Here is a 16,895-nt window from a genome sequence, read left to right on the forward strand (position 1 = left end):
ATATTTTAGGCCAACATGATGGAAAAGCTGTCAGCCTTGTGTATTCTTATCTGAAACTTGGCTCTCTTAGGATACTCTGGCTATATCATATAGTTTCCTATCTCCTCTAACAGGACAAGAACTGATCAGTTTAAATTTAGTCAGGGTCTTGTTTCTGGCACACGCAATCTCAAATACTTAAAATGACGGGGGAAGCAGCCAAGGATCATGCATCTTTGGAGCACCAGCAATGTAGATGTTATGGACTCCATGTTTGTGTCCACCACTCCCTCCCAATTCATATGTTGAAAGTCCTAATTCCCAATGTGACTTGGTACTTGGAGGTGCACTTGGAGACCTTTGGGAGGTAATCAGGTCACATGGGTGGAGCCCTCATGATAGGATTAATGCTATTATATGAAGAGAAAAGACTAGGACTTGCTCTCTCCATGTAAGGATAGTTAAGAAAGCAGCTGTCTACAAGCCAAGAAGCACTCACCAGACACCAGGTAGGCAGGTACCTTGATACTGGACTTCCCTGCCTCCAGAACTGGAAGAAATACACATGTGTTTCGTTTAAGCCACCTAGTCTATGGTAATTTATTACAGCAGCCCAGGCAGAATAAAACAGGTATTTTTTTCCCAGTGACTTCTATAGCATCTTTATCTTAATTTCTTCAGCAGTCTCCTCTCCGGATAACTAGATTAGAAAACAAAAGAAACATAGGGAGTATAATGGTAGAAGGCCATCAACCGTCATTTCAGAGCCTCCCTGTTTTGGGAACCACCTACTAGTATAGGAACTGTTCCTAACAGGAGTCATTCTAACCCAAAACAGTTGTTTACACAGTACCTCTGCATCATTAGTTGCATTCTTTAAGTTAAGGTATCACTTAAATCCTGGTTCCTCTCAACAGGAGCATTTAGCTATGTCTTAGGGAAGACATACCAGCCACTGTTTGGATACCATTTAAAAAAATACTTTATTTTTGTGTCACTGTGGATTCTACTACCCTCAGCAATAGAGAAATACCACATGATCACTATTTAAAAAAGTCTTGGATTAAGCTCTGGAGAATTTTCATAGGCAAATTCTTCTGTGTGGGCCGGATCTGTAAATACTCCAATAAAATCTATTTCCAAGAAGAATGGACCATCCACTTTATCAGCCAGGGTGAATCCAATAGATGAGATCTAAATTTAAAACAGAGAAATTAAAAAAAAAAAAAAAACAGAGAAATTGATCAAAATCTCATATGCTGATGTTGTCCCTGGAGTTTTAAAATTCCATAATTACTATAGCTTTGTGTACATACTATCAGCCCTTAACATGTTATACCATAGTACTCAAGTGCTGTGGCAAATTATAAAAAGAAGTACATGACTGCTTTTCTTTCCATATTCTACTTCTCTCTTTAAAACAGTGCCACTTAAAACTAATAAGTAAAAATGGATGTCTAATGAAGGTTCCTTGAAGCGCCCCTGAACTCTATTTTAAAGCTAAAGTAAAATGTAGGCATGCTAAAAAGATGACCACACTTAAATTCCTCCAAGCAAGGGGTTTGGTTCACAGGACAGTTCTGAGTCAGCATCTGTCTAGGTATAACAGAAGTATACTTAAATAGGAATTTTCATCTTTCATATGCCAGCCTTCAAAGATGAACTGAACTAATCCTCACAGTTCTATTTCACTAAAGGTAATATACAGTCTTTCCCTGATGCTGAGAAAGATTGAAGGCAGGAGGAGAAGGGGACGACAGAGGATGAGATGGTTGGATGGCATCACCAACTCAACAGACATGAATTTGAGCAAGCTCCAGGAACTGGTGATGGACAGGGAAGCCTGGCATGCTGCAGTTCATAGGGTCGCAAAGAGTCAGACAGGACTGAGCGACTGAACTGAACTGAATATATATGGTCTTCCCAGGTGGCGCTAGCGGTGAGGAATTCACCTGCCAATGCAGGTGACACAACAGACTCAGGTTTCAACCCTGCATTGGGAAGATCCCCTGGAGAAGGGAATGGCAACCCTCTCCAGCATTCTTGCCTGGGAAATCCCATGGACAGAGGAGCCTGGTGGGCTACAGACCATGGGGTCCCAAAGAGTCAGACACAACTAAGCACATGTGCAATACAGTTCTGAGTGAAAATACAGGAAAATGTTACCTTGTCGAGCGGAAGCTGGTACTGGGCATCCCGGATTCTTCCTTGATTAGAGAAGAAAAATTTGGAGAAAGGAATCTGAAAGAAAAAACCACTGACTTCAAAGCTGAAATGTAAGCAACTGAAGCATCTGTATAGAACTGCAATGATAAAATAATAATGCTTTAAATTTAATTCTAAAATTATCTAACATTATATAACAAGTGGCTTAGTCGTTTGGATCACAGATGGAAAAAAATTTTAATGAAATAATCTAAGTATTGCAAGAGAACAACTGTAAACCTTTGCAAGCCAGAAGTCCCAAAGGAAAAAATAAAGGAGTACAATTACAACTTTCTGATGGCAAAAAAAAAAAAAGGTATCCTAAACACAAAACTTTTACAGATAACTAAGAAAAAGATCACACAACCCAAAAGAAAAATGGAGATGGGAGAAACAGACACATCTGTATGCTGTTAGGAGGACGGCAAATTAGTCCAACTCTTAGAGAATAGCTGAGAGTTGTGGCACGCAAGATTCTAAGATGACCCCCAAGATTTCCACCTTTCAGTGCACATACACCTTCTTCCAGACATTCAGACACTAATCTCAGTGCTGCTGTGAAGGGACTCCACAGAAGTCGGGTCCCAAATCAGCTGACCTTAACATAGGGAAGATGATCCTCTGTGGGTGTGACAATCACTTGAGCTCATAAAAATGCCTGGTGAAGGAGGTTAGAAGCATCAGAGGGACTCAAAGGGGGAAGTGAGGGGGATTCTCCACTGCTGGCTTTGAAGACGGAGGAGCTCAATGGCAAAGAGTGTGGGCTGCTTACAGGACCTGAGAGTGGCTTCCAGCTGACAACCAGTAGAGAAACAAGGATATCATCACAACCACAGGAACTCAATCAGGCCAATAATCAGAATGAGCTTGGAAGTGGATTCTTCCCCAGAGCCTCCAAAAAGAATACAGCCCAGCTGACACCTTGTGATATCATCCTTAGAAGACCCTGAGCACTGAACCCAGCCATAGGCTGTCTAATCTGTGACTTACACAATGTGAGTTAACAAATATGTTGTTTGAAGCTGCGAAGTCTGTGGTATTTTTAATACAGCAATAGGAAACTAACAGCAATACCTCACAAAATTTGAAATGCTATAATCTGACCTGCCAATTTCACTTTTAGAAATTTATATTACAGATAAACTCTGACAAACACATAAAGATGCTGCTTTTTCTAATAATGACGGCAGAAAAAGGAAAAAGAGAGAAATAGTTGAATAAATTATGGTGCAATCATATAACTAAATACTATACAGCTAATATCAAAAATGCAGTATTAACAGATCTATACCTGATGCTGTGGGAAGACGTCTGCAATATATTATTAGTAAGAAGGAAGATATAGACAAAATCTACAGTGTAAACATCATCTGTATTATAAAAAACAAAATTTTTTTTGGCCATGCCGTGCAGCTTGTCGGATCTTAGCTCTCTGACCAGGGACTGAACCCTGGTAGTGAAAGCTAAGTCCTAACCACTGCACTGCCAGAGAGTTTCCCTAAAAAGAAATTTTTGAAATGCCTCCAAAAAACTAATAAATTTACTGTAGCAACTGGGAACAACCCTAGTGTCTATCAATAAAGGACTATTTCAATCAACTATTGGGTACCCACATAACAGAAAATACCAAACAAAATAACAAAAAATGAAGAATAATTATATATAGTGATATGGAATCTTTCCAGGATCTAAATTTTAAAAATATAAACATGTACAGAAGGTGCATAAAGCATACTACTATTTTTAGTAAAAAAAAAAAAAAAAAATGAAGTATATGTGCATATATATTTGCTTATTTAAAAAAACTGTAAACCTATGCAAGAAACTAATAAACATGGTTACCTATAGAGGGTGGGGGGGAAGGGTAAAAGGAAACTGAATGGGAGTGAGAATTCTTTGTACATATATCTATATTATTTTGATTTTTTAACCAAAAGAAGTGAATTAAAAAAACAAAACGTTCAGATTATTTATCACCTGAAACACTTGTTGACATAAAGTGAAAGTGAAGGTCGCTCAGTCATGTCCAACTCTTTGTGACCCCATGGACTATTACAGTCCATGGAATTCTCCAGGCCAAAATGCTGGAGTGGGTAGCTTTTCCCTTCTCCAGGAGATCTTCCCAACCCAGGGATTGAACCCAGGTCTCCCACTTTGCAGATGGATTCTTTACCAGCTGAGCCACAAGGGAAGCCCAAGAATACTGGAGTGGGTAGCCTATACCTTCTCCAGCAGATCTTCCTGACCCAGGAATCAAACCGGGGTCTCCTGCATTGCAGGCGGATTCTTTACCAACTGAGCTATGAGGGAAGCAAACAAACTCAATTCAAAGTTCATTTAATAAACCACCATTGCCTAAGATCATATTATTCAGAAAGCAAATTCAAGTGCAGTCACATCTCATTTCACCTGCTCCCTCCATTTCTGTTAAACAAACCTGGAAGGGACACCCCCATCCCCACCCCAGTTTCTCATTTTTGCATCCTGGTTTGGCACTTCAACTACCTCATTATTCAAAATGTATTCAAGGAGTATGTGTCACCCACCCCCCTCCCCCAACCTTTTGTCTTTTTGTCACATAATTTGATAAGATCACTGTCCACACCAAGGGAATTTTTTAGCCTGGAAAAAAATGAAGCTAAGAAGAATTAAATCTGTACGATTTGCTTAAAAAAAAGAAAAGGATAAAGAATTGTTTTCTGTCTACAAATGACACTAGCATGCATAATTTTTCCATTACTTTCCTCTGTTTTCTTTCTATAATCAGTGTAAATATTTGAGCATCTCACGTCTATTTACTAAGGGAGAATTATACATGAAGAAGTAAACAGCAATTAATGACATTTAATTTTAAAAAATCTCTTCCCCAATACTTCCCTTAATAATTTAAAGAAAGGTGTTACAAACAACTATTATTTCCAGCCAAAGATCAGAACATGTAACTTCAGGAAAGAAAGTAATAAGTAATTGCTAATGATTAAATGGTAATGATACTAGAGAATAATTTGACAATGTGCATCAAAGCTCTTAAAAATGTATGTATCATTTTTTTCTAGGTATTTTATTTCCAGGAAAACATCTAAGAAAATAACTCAGGATGTTACCTCAGAGTTTGATGTAACAGTGAAAAACGCTGAACACAATCTAAATGCACAACAATAGAGGATGGATTAAATAAATTGTGTCTATTTATATTTATGCAGATATTAAAACTGATGTAGAAATATATTTCAACAGAAAGTTGTTCATAAAATTCAGTTCAGTGAAAAATGTATGTTATAAAATAGCATTGGCACAATATTATTTTTGTAAAAAAAAGTGTAAATAGAAAAGTCTGAAGGTACATACTAAAATAAAAATAGTATTTTATTTCTGGGTAATGGTAACACAAGATTATTTTCCTTTTCTGCATTTTCTAGAATTTCTATAATGAAATACTTGTTTTATTTAATAACTTGTTATATGCATTACTTGCATACAAGTGTTACATATGTAGTAATTTTTGGTTACATATCTATATTATACATATCTATGTGTATGCGTACTCAGTTGCTCAGTCAGCCTCCAACTCTTTTTGATCCCATGGACTGTAGCCCACCAGGCTCCTCTGTCCATGGGTTTTCCCAGGCAGGAATACTGGAGTAGATTGCCACTTCCTCCTCCAGGGGATCCTCGCAACCCAGGATCAAACCCGTCTCCTGCGTCTCCTGCATTGGCAGGTGGATTCTTTACCACTGAGCCACCTGTGAAGCTCAGATATGTATCTAATGCCTATTATATGCTAGGCACTGCACTGCTCTAGGTACAAGGGAAACAGCTAAGAACAATACAAAGTCCCTGCTCTCAGAATTTACAGAATTTATGTTCCAGAGGAGCAGAGCAGACAGTGACAATAAACAGACAGCTGAATGAACACATACTTGTACTTAATGGTAAGCGCTAAGAAAAAATTAAACAGGGTATTATTATTGTGTGAGAGGATGCAACTCGAGCTAGAGGGATCAGGAAGGGCCTCTCTGAGGTGACTTTTGAGCTGAGAAGTGAATGATAAGAAAGAGAAAGCACATGAAAAGCATGCCCATAGGATACAGCATGAAACACAAAGGTTTTGACAGAAGTAAATCTGAGTTTGACACACACAAAAGAGGCCATATGGAAGACAGCAGGAGAAGGAGGAGAGACTGAAGACGAAGACGAAGACGGGGTCTGCTACTACAGGCCCCATGGTCATGTTAAAGAGTTTGGACTGTATTCTAATAAGGAGAGATCGCTGGAGGGTTTTAAGCATGTGAGTGATGTAATCTGAACTATGCTTTAGAAAGATCACTCTGGCTGTTGTGTGCACAGTGGACTTTAGGAGGTAAGAGGACAAAAGAAGCTCTTGCAGTAATCCCAAGGCCTGAGCTAGGGTAAGAGTCGAAGAGATAGCTAGAAATAGATAGACAGGTATTTTGGGAGGAGACGTGAAAGAATTCATTAATAGACTAGATGTGGGTTGGGGTGAAAGGAATCCAGGATGACTCTTAAGTATGAGCAACATGGAGACTTTTTTTTTAAATTTATAGATTAAAAACCTTCAATAGACAGAAGAAAGGAATGCACACTTGGTTTTGCCCTCATTCCCTGAATCTCCATTTATTTTCCTTCAGGTTAACATTTTTTACCTTCTAAAAGTTTCTTCTCCCTACAAAATACGACTGCATTATAGTACCAAGAAACAAATCGAATAAAAATGTTGGTAACATAAAGTATGAAGTATTTATTCCTCTTAAGGGAGGCTTTCTACTCAACTAGGGACACTAGCTAGGTACAGCTGCCTGGAAGAGATGATATGGCAGAAACTTAAAAAGAATCACCTACAGTACTTGTGCACAGGGCAGAGATATACTTATGACTCTGCATGGACCTGGCCATACCCTTATCAAAAGTATTTACTGGAGGACTTGCCTGGTGGTATGGTGGATAGGAATCATCTGCCAATGCAGGAGACGCGGGTTCGATCCCTGGTCTGGGAAGATTCCACATGCTGTGGAACAACTAAGCCCATGCATCACAACTACTAAACCCAAGAGCTGCAAGTACTGAACCCGCACACTCTAAGGCATATGTTCCACAACAAGAGAAGCCACCGCAATGAGAAGCCCATGCACTACAATGAAAAGTAGTCCTTGCTCACCGCAGCTAGGGAAAGCCCACACGGCAACAAAGACCCAGCGCAATCAAAAATAAATAAATGTTTTTTAAAAAAGTATTCACTGATTAGTAAGCTAACATTTATATTAATGAAAGAAAAAATCAATTATATAAATATTGCCTTTAGGTCCTCTTCCTTCTTTCCCTTCCCACAGTCCAAGAGGAATTAATAAGAAAACTACAATGTAACATGACCAAAAGACCTCATTTTCATACAAGAAAAGACTGGTGCTGTTGTTACCTTGACCTCCTGCCAGTAGGGCCCCCCACGGGTGAACATGAAGTAACTGTACATCTGATCCTTCCTCTGGATTATATCCGTGTCCTCCCTGATATTCACCATCCAAGGTCGACCATCTCCACGGACACGGAGATACAGAGTGTTGAAGTGGGACCAATCATAAGATCTCTTCATCTCAAAAGGGCCCTAAGGTACAGAAAAGAACGGTAATTTCACCTCATTTCCCACTATTAGCAAAATGTGAGTCACCATCACCTTTTACAGCATCAAAGGGATCAATAAGCCATTTTTCTGCCTTTTTCTGCTTTCTACCACTTTAAGAAGGCAGATAAATCTGGTGATTCTTATTTTAGCACAAAATACTGACCTAGTTAAATGTTTCTAAGCTAATGTTCAAGGCATGATTTGCACAGGACAATGTTTACATGAGATAGACACTTGTGTCACTGAACAGAAATGAACTACTCCATGTATTTTCTTTCCCTGGGCCTAGAGAGCAATGGCTTCTGAGTGGGCCATTTTACTGAAACTGCCTTCCCTTAAATCAGAAAACTATGAAACACCTCAAGTTGTGTTTTTGTTTTTGGCCACGTAGCATAAGGGATCAAACCTGTGCCCCCTGCAGTAGAAGCACAGAGTCCTTATCACTGGACTACCAGGGAATTCTAGACCTCAATTTTTAAAACCAATATTATTTTAACAGCTACCATCCATTGAAAATATACATTAACCACTAGGCATGCATAATTTAATCTTCACAATAGCCCTATGAGATAGGTAATATCATTGTTTTCCATCTTATAGATGAAGAAACTGAGCACTTAACTCCTAACTGGTAGGTCCAGTGCTGTTTAATTCCAAAATCTATGTTCTTAAACACTGCCTAAATGGTCTCTCTTTGAAAGCAGAATGTAGTATTAGTTTCCAAAGGTGTCTGTTACTTCAGAGCTCATCTGATTTCAAGAATACAAGTGCTCAGATATGAACTCTTACTTACTAGTCATACAATTCTGGACAAACTACAGAATCTCCCCAAGCCTGTTTCCTCATCTGTAAAAGTGAGATGGTTATACCTTACAAGATTGATGTGGGGAATAAAAGGGATAATGTATACCAAGTAATTAGCACAAGAACTGGCAGGGTACACTTATCAATGTTATCAACTATTTTCATTATTCCACAGGTTATCACAGAATTATTTTCTACTGTGGACTGACCAAATCCATTCTGTGGATTTTCAAGGCCTGAAATAAAATCTGTGCAAGTTTGTTACTGCTGAAAGAACACTTTCCTTTCTTTTTCATGATTATCTTGAGAGAGGGGGCCTAATACTATTCCCACCATTTGCTTTTCCCCTTAAAGCACCATAACCAAGCAAACACACAATGGTTGTGGCCACTACCAGGCACGGGAGTCTGTCCAGAGCAGCCCTGAAACAGCTGATCAGCAAATTTGCAAAAAGCAACAGACTGGTGGCAAGACAAAGGAGCTGACCTAAGCAGCTTTGGAAAATGGAGTTCTGACTGGAAACCAGAAGGCTAGACAAAGAATACTATACATAAGCATTGTATGCCAGTTGGTAAAGATGATTCTCACAGGGATCTGGGTTATAAATTTTGAAATGGCTTTTCATGTAGGGTTAAATTAATAAGTAAATGTATGGTAAATGGTGGGAGACAGGTTTCACACCATTACAGACTGAAGTTATCAACACAAAAGAGGGAGGAGGCAAGAGTAAATCATGTGGTACTGGATTAGAGTCAAAGCATCAGTATGAACTCATACTTAGCTTACTATATATAAATAATTACAGACATGTTTCCACAAGTTGATATGCATACATGTATTTCCTAGTTGTGTCCACTGAGAGGTCCTAAATATAGTGTCAATACAGATCTTGGTTTCTAATACCATTTAAAAAAAAAACAAAACAAAAATGAGGGCTTCTTTGAGAAACGGCTAATTCTAGGGTTGGAACAGAGAAAAACACAAAATGAGCTATGGTATCTTGTAGTGCCAAAAAGTGCTCAAAAAACAAAAGGATGATGGCAAGTCAAAGGGATAGGTATAATCTGAAACCAAAGCTGGAACAATTTGAACAACAAAATAAATAACATGGTATTGGATCATAACCCAAAGTGTAAGTCCATTCTAAATGACTGAATAAATAAGTAAATGTGGGAGGAAAAAAAAATCTCCCTTTGTGAAGAATTGAAATCTCAAATAATTTATGAAAATACAACCCCTTCCAGGATATAGAACTTAATCCCATACCCTACCCGACGCCTTGAATGCAGGGTACACTCAGTGACTTGTTTCCAAAGAACAGAATATGAAAAGGAGGCGGGGTGGTAAATACTTGACAATGGAGTAATCTAGCAAACACTACCCTGACCAGGTGACCAACATTAACACATCAGTGATGAGTCAGGTTACTAGCATATACCCCTGATATGATGGGAAGTGTACTTCAACTTTATGCTATTCTTCCTAAAACCTAGAAACTCAGTGTAACCAGGAGGAAAAAAAATCAGAATATCCCTAATTAAAGATCATTCTACAAAATACCTGACCAGTATTTCTCAAATCCTCAAGAAAAATAAGGAAAGACTAAGAAACTGTCACAGAAATAGTTTACTTGAAAAAAAAATCCACAGGCTGGCCCTACTTCCCACTCTAAGGCACACCAAGCCATGAGAGGGTCTGTGGGCTATGTCAGAGGAGATACAAATCTCCCTAGATTATTATTTAAATGTCTATCCTCCTCAGGGCTCCTCAAACATAAGTATGCCTCATCCTGGCCGATAATGATGTCCAGAAACATGTAGCCTCTCTTCAGGAACCACTTTCCCCTTGTGTTTATGAAACTTTACACTTGTGCCCAGTAGTTATTTAACCATACACAAGATGAGATGCCAGATGTTTTCATTTATAGAAATAAAAGCTGTCTGCTACAGCTCATGCTACAATGAAGTCCACCTCAGTTCACCAGAAAATTGCAGCTCCTGAATTTCACGTACCCTTAGAATCTTGGATACCATTGCACAGTACCCACTTCGGCCACTTTCCCCATCCTGGGGCGCCTCAGAGCTCAGAGTTCCATACAGCAGTGCACTTTGGTTATTCCTGCCCATTTTCAGGAACACTTCACTTCTGCCACCAATCGCTTTATCAGAAGTTACTGTCCACTTATCCAAATCTTCTTTGCTACGGAATTGCCAGACAACCTTGGCTTGTTCCATCAAGACCTCATGCAGAGGGCGGCCTTCAGGCCCTAGCCAATAATTCACAATATCATCCTTCAAATGCCTAAAATGGCCCTTCATTTCTTCTTTAATTGCTTTATCAAAACTAATTTCAGGCTTGTCCTCAGGAGAAGTTATTTCCAAAGCAACTTCTCTCTGGTGATGTTCTTCCAAATTCCCTTTAGTCTTCCTCTGAGAAGAGGCTTTGCCAGGAGCAGCCACTGGTTTCTGAAAACTACTGGAACAATAGTCTGCAAAGTGAGTACCCCAAAATGGACAGAAGACAACTCTTGGCTTTGGGCATTTTCTGAGAATATAAGTGCCATTCAACAATTTATGAACCAAAGCCATGACAAAAAAAAAATCAAAATGTAAATTTTTCCCTGGGCTACCAGGTAAAGAAGCTTCAGCAAATAGCCCAATTCCACCTATAATAAAAGAGACAGTGAAGAGTTACTAGCGTACCAACAAACACATCATAATTTCAAATTCAACATGGATCATGTACTGTGAAATTCATTATTTTCTAATTCTATAAATATTTACTATGAGGAGAAAAAAGTTTACACTGTACATAATACATCCCACTGCTTTGTGAAAATACACCAAGATGAACAGAAACACAACCTCCTTCATGGAGTTGATGATCAGCCCCAAAATAATTCAAGAATGTGCTTCAAAAGGTAGTATCAACTTTAAAGCAAATTTTTATGCTACATTTTGTTATGCCCGATGTCTGAATCCCCGAGCGGGAAGAGAGAAGGCTTCCAAGACAATGCAACACGCAAAGAAAGGGAAGTTTATTGTTGACTCGAGTCAGGGCTCTTGCCGCAACCAACGCAGTGAGTGGTGCAGGGTCCAAGAGCCCTGGGCCCAAACGGTTACCCAAATTTATAGGGTGCACATAAGCAGTTGGTGGCTGGCTTAAGCGGATTGGTTACCTGTTTGCAAAGTAATCTTATTGGCCCAAACCTTCGCGGGCTTTTTCAGCTTTCCCTGATAGGTTCCCTTTTTCTTGCTGGGCGCATGTTGATTGGCTGGCTCCAGATGGCCTGATAATCATGTTACCGTGGAAAACCAGGCCTACTCCTAATCTAGGCTGCCTGTCATGGCGCAGCCTCACATTTTAAAAGAAATAATTGGTTCCTAAAATAAAATATTCAACTAATTCACTCCAGGATTGAGGCTAACTGACATTTTAGCACTTCTTCTATAAAAAGAACAGATTACAGTCTGTATGTGGAATCAGAAGACTGTACAGCTAGAACTGTTTACCCTCAAAGCAAAAACAGTTGATCTCTTGAGACCTTCATTTCCTTGGGGGAAAGGCTGGGATAACACCTCCCCTACCTACCTTAAGGGATTCTTCTGTTGGATCAGATGGATTGATGGCTGTAAAAGGGTTCTCTGATCCAGTTAAGTCTGACAAGATCCCCAAGATTCTTCACGTCTAGTAAGCTACTAGTCCAAGGCCCATATTTTGAGTAACAAGTTTTTAACTATCAGTCACTATTTGAGGTCCTCAAAGATAGAACCTAAACCATAGTAGCAATAATACCATTACATTTAAATGCCATTCTTAATATTTTCAAACCACCCTGACAAATATTATCTCATTTAATCCACATAAGCCTCCTGTAAAACAGCCAGGTAGATATTTCCTTTCAGAAGGAAATAAGACACCAACAAGGGGAAGTAACCTGCCCAAGATTACAATGCTAATCAGTATGGAAGCAAGCACAAGAACCCCGGCCTTAAATGTTCCCATTTGACACTGCTGGCTCTCTGTATGTAAAACATTAGTAATATAACTTCTATGTCTCTACTGAAGTAACAACTTTGCTCTTGCAAAAACATTTAACGGTTGCTGGCAGGAGTGCTGCAAGAACCAGGAAGGCTAACAATCCCCTCTCCTACTTATTCCAGCTACCCTGAAAATGAAATAAAATATGCAATGCTAATTTCGCCATCTTTCTCTCACCAGAGAGAAGAGAGAAGAAACAAAAACAAAAAATCACCCACTAGTAAGAATACAGTACTAAGAAACAATATGGAATGCTGAGAACTTTAAAAGCTTCAAAAATGCCCCAGATCCAACAATTCAGTTCACCTGCCTCAGTTGCTTAAGAGTACATCAAAATGGCACCCAGACCACTCTATCTACTACACAGGACTGGTCATCTTTCTAGACTGCCCCTCCTCCCTCACTCCCTACATCAGGTGGCTCATGACCTCATCTCTCCTAAGTCACTGCATTCCAGACGGGCACCCCTACCTCCAATCTGCCCCACTACTCTCAGCATCTATAGAGGGCCTAAAACACAAAACTGATTCTTTATCTTCTCGCATTAAAACTCTTCAGAGGCTCTCATGGTCTTCAGAATAAAACTCAACTTTCTCCACAGGGTCTGTGAGACTCCTCCAGATCTAGCCTCCGCTCATCTCTCCAATCTTCCCTCCAATCACACCCTGCTCTGCTCTAATCACAGAGAACACCTGTGTTCCAGAAACTGCCCCCCTCCAGAACCCCCCCCCCTCCCAGAACTCCCTGTCCGGGCATCACGTCTTAGCAGACTGCTGCTCCGAGGCCAGAAATGCCCTCTACTGATTTCTGCTGACTAATTTATCCTTTGAGACTCAGCTCAGACACCCATTACCTCCTCAAAGAACCCTTAATTACTCAACTCCTCCAAGGCCTTTTGATGTGGTCTCACTGCATACTAGGCTTAAGCTTTCCCTGCTACCATTTATTGCCTGTTCCCTTGTCAGTCTCCCTGCCAGACTGGAAGTGTCTTAAAGGGACAGACCATCTTCACTATGGTACTTTCAACTCCCAGGATGGTGCCAGACATTCGGGAGGGTTCTAGTATTTGTCAAACAAATGATATCTCCATATTTATCCACCAACACCGCCACCAGTGTCTTGGTTCACGGTTTTAGTGATTCTTCCCAGAACTATTTTAATTCCCCTAACAAAGGGTTTCTTGGGCTTCCCTGGTGTTCCAGTGGTTAAGAATTTGCCTTGCAATGCAAAGGACACCAGTTCTATACCTGGTCCGGGAAGATCCCACATGCAGCAAGGCAGCTAAGCCCCTACGCCACAACTACTGAGCCCACGTACTGCAACTACTGAAGCCCCCTTGCCTGGAGCTCATACTCTGCAACAAGAGAAGCCACCACAATGAGAAGCCCACACACCACAACAAAGAGTAGCCCTGGCTCGCCACAACTAGAGAAAGCCCACACACAGCAACGAAGACCCACCACAGCCAAAAAACAGATAAATCTTTTTTTAAAAAAGCGGGGAGAGGCTTTTCAAACTTTAAAGTGCCTTGAATCATATGGGAATTTTGTTAAAATGCAGATCCTGATTTAGTGGGCACAGGATGGGGCCTGATATTCTGTATTTCTAACAAGTCCCCAGGTGATTGCTGGTGCAGAGAACGGCCTTTAGGATTTAGTAAAGTCCTAACTCATCTCTCTGACTCTGACCTCCTCCTTCTCTCCCAATCCAACCCTTGACTGGCAACGAAGGGGATTTTTCTAAATATGATGGCACTCCCCTTATTCAGCAATTCTGTCCAGAAATTAAAACTCCTAAAATGGTACACAAGGCCCTTCAAAATGCACCCAATTCCTTGGTCTCACTTCTCACTTTCATGGGCAATACCCTCAGCTCCTAACTACAATCATGTCTGATACACAAAAAACACATCACTAAAAAATGCCAAAAGTGACCAAATATTCTATTATCCTAGCTAATACAAGTGACTGCCATACCTGACCAGTCATAGCATTAGCCTCACTCTAGATACATAAGCTTCTTTCCTAATCAGAGAATTACTTCCATCTATCAACTATTTTCCCCCAAATCATGTAACAGAAACCTAAGTCCAACAGGAAATCCCTTCTAACACCCTTTAAATGAGATGCCCCATGGCTTTCCAGGGCATATATTCTCTTCCACTACAGTAAGCCCAACTTGCTCAGCTATAAACATGTTCCCGGTGGCTTCTGAATGGAGGGCACTGACATTGCTCTTCCTCCGTATTCTCATGAAAACCTGTACATACATCTCACAGCCCTTACATACTATTATAATCTTGCTTTTATCTGTCTACCTAAGTAGCCAGACTTTAATCTTGGACTATGGCTTGAACATAACTGATGCTCAAATGTCTGCTAAAATAAATGAACAACTTGTAAATGGTATGTTTTCACATGGACAAAAAATAGAAGGGAACCAGCAGAAATAACAACAGTTGATCTCACGTCCTGGAATCATAGGTAGTATCTAAATTTCCCTGACTACTTTAAATGATTTTTTACCTCTACATATACAGAAATTTGGGAAATAAATGATAAGCCTTTAAAATGGAATCTGTACAATCATAAACACGAATTCTCATGAAAGCATGCTTAGGTAACACTAGTGAGTGGCAAATGAGGAGTATATACAAAAAATGCATACACATTAACATTACAAGCATAAAAATGTATGGACAAAAAAGATCTCGGGGTAAAAAAGAAGAAAAAGACTTAAAGTAGTGTGTAGGACAGTGGGACTATAAGTAATATTATTCACTATTTTCCAACTCATCAATAGTGTTACTACTTCTCTAATAATATAACTTTAATCGTAAGTGTTTTGTTTCATTCTATTACCGATAAACATAAAGTCAAAATCATTAACTGGATGATCTCCAGCCGAAGTTGCTGAGTTTTCCTGGCAATGTAACCTAAGCGGCTAAAAGAGAGCAGTATTAGTGAAGTTTGTATATCCAGAGCTTACGATGTGTCAGAAACCGTTCTGAGTGCATTGATATTTTCACAACGATGAGAAAGGTACTATTATTATTCCAATTACAGAGATAAACACATGGAGGTTCCAAAATTAAATCACCCGAGGTCATACAACGAGTAAGTGGCAAAACTAACCCCAGAGTCCCAGTGTTTAAGTCGGGGAGCGATCGGGACCGTGCGACAGCCTTACCCTTCACCTACTAGGACCGTGTCACCCTCACAAGGTCCCGACACGCCAACTCCAGGAAGGCGCTCACTTGCCTCCACTGACGGCGCCTCAGAGTGACTTCCGCTCGACTCCCCGCTTTTCCAGACCGGGTACTCCACTTTTCCTATGCGGGGCCATCTGTTTTTCCAGTCCGGAGTAAAACCAGGCCTTGTGACTCGAGAGTTCCGGTTGGGTGCAGATGGGAGGGAAGAGTAATAAGAATCTCAGAGCTCTATGAACTGAGGGTTTTGGTCGGCTAGATTCCCAAAGGCTTCCCCACCCCGATCCCCAACCGCCAGATTTTTTCTGCCCTGTGTGAGAAAGTGGGGAGAATTTAGGGAAGCTATTCACCTCTCCTTCCGGCGTCCCACCTTCAGGCTGCAAACTCCATCCCGTATCTTTTAAATAGGACCCAAGTATTGCCAACATCCTTCGCACTAAGGATCCCGGGTTCACTCGCGCTCCATCCCCACAGCCGCCGAAGAAAGATCCACGGCCTCCGAGGATTGGTTCTGTGAATTGCCCCCGCGGAATCTTTGGAGACCCACCGCAAACTTGGACAGCAAACCATCCTACCCGCCCTTTCCCAATCTGGCCCCATGGGGTCGCCCACTCCGCAGAGTTTCCGATTGTATCCTGTGCACTTCCAACACTGTATCTTAATTATAATTATTCATTCAGTTCTCACTTCCTCTGCCACGCTGTGAGCTCTGGGTCCAGAAGATGGTCTTTCCTGTTCGCAGCACCTAGCAAAACGCTAGCAGGAATTAAGCACTCAGCCTGCCTGAATTTGAATGAAAAGTATGGCGCTTAAACACATAACTCCGGGGTCCAAGACCTCGCCAAGTACAACTGCCTTTTCGAAGTTTCCTCCATCTCTTTTCTCACACAATCACCTCTTCCTTCTTTAAATTCTGCTTTGACTTCTCTAGCCTCTACACTTACCTGCTTCTGGTTCGCCAACCTTCTTGAACCTTTTCTAGCTGCCTACTTTACTGACTCTTCTTTCTCCTCCCACAAC

General features: G+C 40.5%; 1 protein-coding gene across 3 annotated transcripts; it reads right to left on the reverse strand.

The window, feature by feature from the left end:
- Positions 1-937: 937 nt before the first annotated feature.
- On the reverse strand, positions 938-16,049 carry NDUFAF1 (NADH:ubiquinone oxidoreductase complex assembly factor 1). Of its 3 annotated transcripts, none has more exons than XM_043471524.1 (5): positions 15,928-16,049; positions 10,639-11,291; positions 7,619-7,804; positions 2,146-2,220; positions 938-1,173 (listed from the first exon to the last, which is right to left on the reverse strand). In XM_043471524.1, exons 2-5 carry the CDS (start codon positions 11,212-11,214, stop codon positions 1,027-1,029), a joined length of 984 nt encoding a protein of 327 aa, XP_043327459.1. In that variant the 5' UTR covers positions 11,215-11,291; positions 15,928-16,049; the 3' UTR covers positions 938-1,026. The 3 variants fall into 3 exon arrangements, with proteins under 3 accessions (XP_043327459.1, XP_043327457.1, XP_043327458.1); XM_043471522.1 differs by having other exon boundaries at positions 15,857-15,995; XM_043471523.1 differs by having other exon boundaries at positions 15,802-15,967.
- Positions 16,050-16,895: the final 846 nt, after the last annotated feature.

This window comes from Cervus canadensis, chromosome 6 (assembly GCF_019320065.1).
Source record: "Cervus canadensis isolate Bull #8, Minnesota chromosome 6, ASM1932006v1, whole genome shotgun sequence".
Taxonomy (NCBI): Eukaryota; Metazoa; Chordata; class Mammalia; order Artiodactyla; family Cervidae; genus Cervus; species Cervus canadensis.

What these genes read in the sequence shown, in the direction of transcription:
- NDUFAF1 (XM_043471524.1), bottom strand. Translation starts at nt 11,214, where the DNA reads ATGGCTTTGGTTCATAAATTGTTGAATGGCACTTATATTCTCAGAAAA. An exon ending in CCTACTGGCAGGAGGTCAAG is followed by an intron (nt 2,221 to 7,618) that starts GTAACAACAGCA and finishes TTTTTCTTTCAG; the next exon opens with ATTCCTTTCTCCAAATTTTT. An exon ending in ACCAGCTTCCGCTCGACAAG is followed by an intron (nt 1,174 to 2,145) that starts GTAACATTTTCC and finishes TTTTAAATTTAG; the next exon opens with ATCTCATCTATTGGATTCAC.